At 35.1% G+C, this 5,964-nt stretch overlaps 1 protein-coding gene across 1 annotated transcript in view; it reads left to right on the top strand.

Moving 5' to 3' along the window:
* LOC118013716 (complement factor H-related protein 2-like) overlaps window positions 1-3,755 on the top strand; it is a 32,701-nt gene extending 28,946 nt beyond the window's left edge. Inside the window, exons 4-5 of the mRNA XM_035009553.1 lie at window positions 2,273-2,455; window positions 2,911-3,755. Coding sequence (XP_034865444.1) covers window positions 2,273-2,455; window positions 2,911-3,107 — 380 coding nt within the window. The 3' untranslated portion in view covers window positions 3,108-3,755. The remainder of the gene's footprint in view (window positions 1-2,272; window positions 2,456-2,910) is intronic.
* The last annotated feature ends 2,209 nt before the right edge of the window (window positions 3,756-5,964 follow it).

Raw genomic sequence — 5,964 nt, 5'->3', positions numbered from 1 at the left:
AATGTTCCATGCTCATGGATTGGAAGAACAAATATTGTGAAGATGTCCATGCTACCTAGAGCAATCTACACATTCAATGCAATCGCCATCAAAATACCATCCACTTTTTTCAAAGAAATGGAACAAATCATCCTAAAATTTGTATGGAACCAGAAAAGACCCCGCATAGCCAGAGGAATGTTGAAAAAGAAAAGCAAAGCTGGCGGCATCACATTTCCGGACTTCCAGCTCTATTACAAAGCTGTCATCATCAAGACAGCATGGTACTGGCACAAAAACAGACACTTAGATCAATGGAACAGAATAGAGAGCCCAGAAATGGACCCTCAACTCTATGGTCAACTCATCTTTGACAAAGCAGGAAAGAATGTCCAATGGAACAAAGACAGTCTCTTCAACAAATGGTGTTGGGAAAATTGGACAGCCACATGCAGAAGAATGAACCTGGACCATTTCCTTACACCACACACAAAAATAGACTCAAAATGGTTGAAAGACCTCAATGTGAGACAGGAGTCCATCAAAATCCTAAAGGAGAACACAGGCAGCAACCTCTTTGACCTCAGCCAAAGCAACTTCTTCCTAGAAACATCACCAAAAGCAAGGGAAGCAAGGGCAAAAATGAACTATTGGGACTTCATCAAGATAAAAAGCTTTTGCAAAGCAAAGGAAACAGTCAACAAAACCAAAAGACAACCAACAGAATGGGAGAAGATATTTGCAAATGACCTATCAGATAAAGGGCTAGTATCCAAAATCTATAAAGAACTCATCAAACTCAACACCCAAAGAACAAAGAATCCAATCAAGAAATGGGCAGAAGACATGAACAGACATTTTTTCAAAGAAGACATCCAAATGGCCAACAGACACATGAAGAAGTGCTCAATATCGCTCGGCATCAGGGTAATCCAAATCAAAACCTCAATGAGATACCACCTCACACCAGTCAGAATGGCTAAAATTAACAAGTCAGGAAATGACAGATGTTGGCGGGGATGCAGAGAAAGGGGAACCCTCGTACATTGTTGGTGGGAATGCAAGCTGGTGCAGCCACTCTGGAAAACTGTATGGAGGTTCCTCAAAAAGTTGAAAATAGAGCTACCATATGATCCAGCAATTGCACTACTGGGTATTTACCCCAAAGATACAAAAGTAGGGATCTGAAGGGGTACGTGCACCCCGATGTTTATAGCAGCAATGTCCACAATAGCCAAACTGTGGAAAGAGCCAAGATGTCCATCGACAGATGAATGGATAAAGAGGTGGTATATATATACAATGGAATATTATGCAGCCATCAAAAGGAATGAGATCTTGCCATTTGCAACGACGTGGATGGAACTGGAGGTTATGTTGAGTGAAATAAGTCAAACAGAGAAAGACATGTATCATATGATCTCACTGATATGAGGAATTCTTAATTGTAGGAAACAAACTGAGGGTTGCTGGAGTGGGAGGTGGGGTGGGAGGGATGGGGTGACTGGGTGATAGACACTGGGGAGTGTATGTGCTCTGGTAAGCGCTGTGAATTGTGCAAGACTGTTGAATCTCAGATCTGTACTTCTGAAACAAATAATGCAATATATGTTAAGAAAAAAAAAAGAAGAAGAAGAAGGTAGCAGGAGGGGAAGAATGAAGTGGGGGAAATCGGAGGGGTAGACGAACCATGAGAGATGATGGACTCTGAAAAACAAACAGGGTTCTAGAGGGGAGGGGGGTGGGAGGATGGGTTAGCCTGGTGGTGGGTATTGAGGAGGGCACATTCTGCATGGAGCCCTGGGTGTTATGCACAAACAATGAATCATGGAACACTTCATCTAAAACTAATGATGTAATGTATAATGTATGGGGATTAACATAAGAATAAAAAACCCCAAAAAACTAATGATGTGCTCTATGTTGGCTAACTGAACATAATGAAAAAAAAATGACGAGAGATCCAGTAGATACTACAATAAGTTGTATATAAAAACGACATTTCTGTATCTAAGCTATCCATCTGTTCAGCATATATTCTCTAAGCAAAGCATTTTTTAATACTGAAATAATGCAAAGCAGACATATTTGTTAATGCCTTATATGTGTTTTCATGTGGGGTGAAAGGAAAGGCTCAAAAATGTAACTCTCATTTTATGCGATTAAAATTTCTTCAATGAATCACTTATGTTAGCAGAAATCACATGTCTTAATATGAAGGACTGTGCTATATCTTTATTGCTTGCCTGTGTTTTCCTTTGGTCTTTCAATAAATCAAGTAATGTTTTTTTAGACCCTAAAGGAAAATGTGGTCCCCCTCCGCCTATTGACAATGGAGACATTACCTCATTCCCATTACCAGCTTATGCTCCAGGATCATCAGTTGAGTACCAATGCCAGGACTTCTACACACTTCAGGGAAACAGGACTATAATATGTAGGAATGGACAGTGGTCGAAACCACCAAAATGCTTGGGTAAATATTTTCATATTCTCATAGATCCTGGGAAAATTTGTGTACGGAATATGATGTTTTCCTATTTATAGAATTTTCATGGATTAACAAACAACAATTCTGTTGAATTCTTGACTACCAAATATTAATATATGAGGAAATCAAGTTGGAAAAATTCTTATTCAAGCAATAACAGCAACAAAAGATTCTTTAATAAAAGTTCTTCATGTGATAGTGGACATTTTGCATTTTGATTATAATATCTAATTATTATACATTAAACTCAGTACCTCATTTTTACATCCTCTGTTTAAAATGACTTAAATCTACATGATGGATTTTCAGTGAGTTGGTTTGGAACAAGGTTTGAGAATGAAGTGCTAGGCCAATGTAGAATAATCTACTTGAAAGTCTGAAATTCTGTGGCAAATATTTGTATGCTACTTAATGTTTTATGTTCATTTTTGTACTTTCAGATGCATGTGTGGTATCAGAAGAAATCATGGAAAAGCATAACATACAATTACGATGGAGACATGTGAAAAAATTTTATTCTAAAACAGGGGATAATATTGAATTTATATGTAAAGCTGGATATCATAGAAAGTCACCAGGTCATGCATTTCGAGTAACCTGTTGGGAAGGGATACTGATGTATCCCACTTGTGTATAAAGCAATGGTTAAGATGCAGTCCTAAAATTAAAATATGTACGTTTATCCCAAGTTTTCATTATGAATCCAATTCTTCTCAATTATTTTTTCAACTATTATTTAACTCATTTTTATTCATAAATCAGAATTTGTGTTAAATAGAATGTGGATGATATAACCTGAGAGACAAATGAATCACTTCTTAAAAAGCACCATATTAAAACTTGGTGAACCAAAATGCTATGTGTCCTATTCATAAAATATCTGTGTCAAGAAATTAGTTGCAATCACTTCCATGCCTGCTTCTTTCCATCCTCCTAACTTTCTCAAAGGTTTCTTCATAACTCCTGAGGCTTCCTGAGGCCCTCCATTTCAGAGGAAATGGAAAAAAAATGCTTGCATCCATCTTCAAAATCATATCACTTCACAAACACATAGAAACCTAATTGTGTCATACCTATGTTATTAATAAGATATATGAAATTATCATTTACTTTTATTTATCTCTCAATAGATACATATGCCAAAAAATGATGAAATGCATGATCTCCTATAAGATGTCTATCTAGCAAACATAATAATTCAAACAAATCATAAAGAGGAATTCAAATCTAATTAGGTGCATAACTATTATTACATTAAAAGTGATTTCAAAAGTCCAATATCAAGTATAGACACACACACACACACACACTATGCTTTGAACACTGAATAAATGTTTATAGAATAAAAGCTGGCAGAAAGCACAAAAATTTATAATAACTATAATTGAATTTAGAGATAATAGAGGGAAGAGTGGCTGTTTAGCTCCTTTATACTTACCTGTATTCTCCAATTTTTCTATCTTTAATATATATCGCCTTTGAACCATAGGATACGTTATTTTAAAATAAAGATATGTAAAAAGTAAGACAAAACATATCAAGAACTATAAAGACCTCTGGTGATTATCTCCAGATCTAAAAACATTTTCATGATTTTGCTGGTATGGAGGGCTTTGGAAACATTCAATGACAAGAGTCTGAAATATGATTTTTATGTTCATACATTTCAAACAGCATAATTAAAATCAGTTGACTATAAACATTTTAAATTTCTACAAAAACAACTTTAAGATGAAAATCAAGATATACATAATTAAGATAAAAATATTTTAAGGTGATATCTTGTAACTTTGCATTGCATCAAATCAAGTGGCATTCTTGCTTAGAATGAGAAACCTGGCTGTCACCAATGGAGTCAATTTATCTAAATGTGAATCATTGGTGACAGCCAGTTTTCTCACATATAAAGGAACACTGTTAGAATTGGCAAGTTATCTTTGCTGTTAATGTTAATGCTTGTGTATATACTATTCTCCAAAACCTTTCACCTAATGTTTGTGGAATGTATTTATGATACTTGTATATAATCAATTATTTCAAAATAGTGATTTTTAAAATCAATTGTATCGTTTTTTTGCACTTACTGTCATTCTTGTGTAAGGATGAGTGTTAATTTATCAACTCTGTTTAAATTAAACCTTCACCTAAAAAGATTTGATAAATCTTTATTTTTGCCCTTTATTTCCAATTTTTGGAGTAAGGACTTGATGTATCAGTGACCTTCTGCGATCGCTTTAAAGACTTTTTAAACATGGTATCATCCTGGATTCATGAATTTTTATTTGCTCAGTTTTTCACAATCAATTATAATCATTATTCTTTGAAGCACAAATGATCCACATTTGGCTAGTGAGTGCCTTGCAACTGGCTCTTGATTGCTTTGTTATATCCCCATTAGTCTTTGAGTATTTCTCTTCTTTTTAGCACAACATGACATTCCAGGCTCACTGTCTATTTCCACGGTGCAACACCCATAATCACATATCTTTCCAAGAAGTTCTGATTCTTTTTATTGGAGAACAGGGCTTAGAATCCAAGTTGTACTATTCATGGTAGTTGGGAGTGTTCAATACTGTTGACGTGTCTTTATTTCCAGGGTCTTTCAGTTGTCAGAAATTTGAAATAGAAATGAAATTTCAAATTCATTAGTTCCTATTGGATTTTCCAATTCAAGTTTAATAATATAGGGTTAAAAAAAACCTTTTTAACACATTTTCCCCTTTTCTCTTTACTTATATATTCTTATATTTCAATATCCATGAAAACAATATCAAAAGTGTCATGCAAACATTACTATCACCAGTTAAACTATCAGATGAAGGTTAAAATGTCTTGTGTTTATTTTGTCCCAGGATGCTTGACTCTGAGTATAAGTACTTTCTTAAAAAGCAACTTGAAATGATTCTTATCTCTGATTGGCTCTCTTACCAAATTAAGAGTTTTACAATTATTTGCATCAGTTTTTTTTTTCAATTTTTTCAATTTTAGATTTTGCTCCTTCTTACTTTTCTAATCTAACTTTATTTTTTTAAAGATTTTATTTATTTATTTGACAGAGAGAGACACAGCGAGAGAGGGAACATGAGCAGGGGGAGTGGGAGAGGGAGAAGCAGGCTTCCCGCCGAACAGGGAGCCCGATGCGGGGCTGGATTCCAGGACCTTGGGATCATGACCTGAGCCGAAGGCAGACACTTAACGACTGAGCCACCCAGGTGCCTCTCTAATCTAACTTTAAACAATGGAAAACATCTACGTGTTTTATAAGGCAGAGTGATATGAGGAGGGTCTTTATGCAGAGTAGTCTTCCTTCTCTCATATCTGTTCCCTCATTGAATAAGGTTATAATTTTATTAGTTTCTGACATCCTACCCACCGTCAGAAAAGAAAGACTAATCTTTCTTTTCTTTTTTTTCTTTCCTTTCTTTCTTTTTCTTTCCTTTCTTTCTTTTTCTTTCTTCTTTCTTTCTTTCTTTCTTTCTTTCTTTCTTTCTTTC

The sequence above is a fragment of the Mirounga leonina genome, unplaced genomic scaffold (genome assembly GCF_011800145.1).
Source record: "Mirounga leonina isolate KUSES-001 unplaced genomic scaffold, KU_Mleo_1.0 Mir_154, whole genome shotgun sequence".
NCBI lineage: Eukaryota > Metazoa > Chordata > Mammalia > Carnivora > Phocidae > Mirounga > Mirounga leonina.
This window is presented reverse-complemented; position numbering and strand designations above follow the sequence as displayed.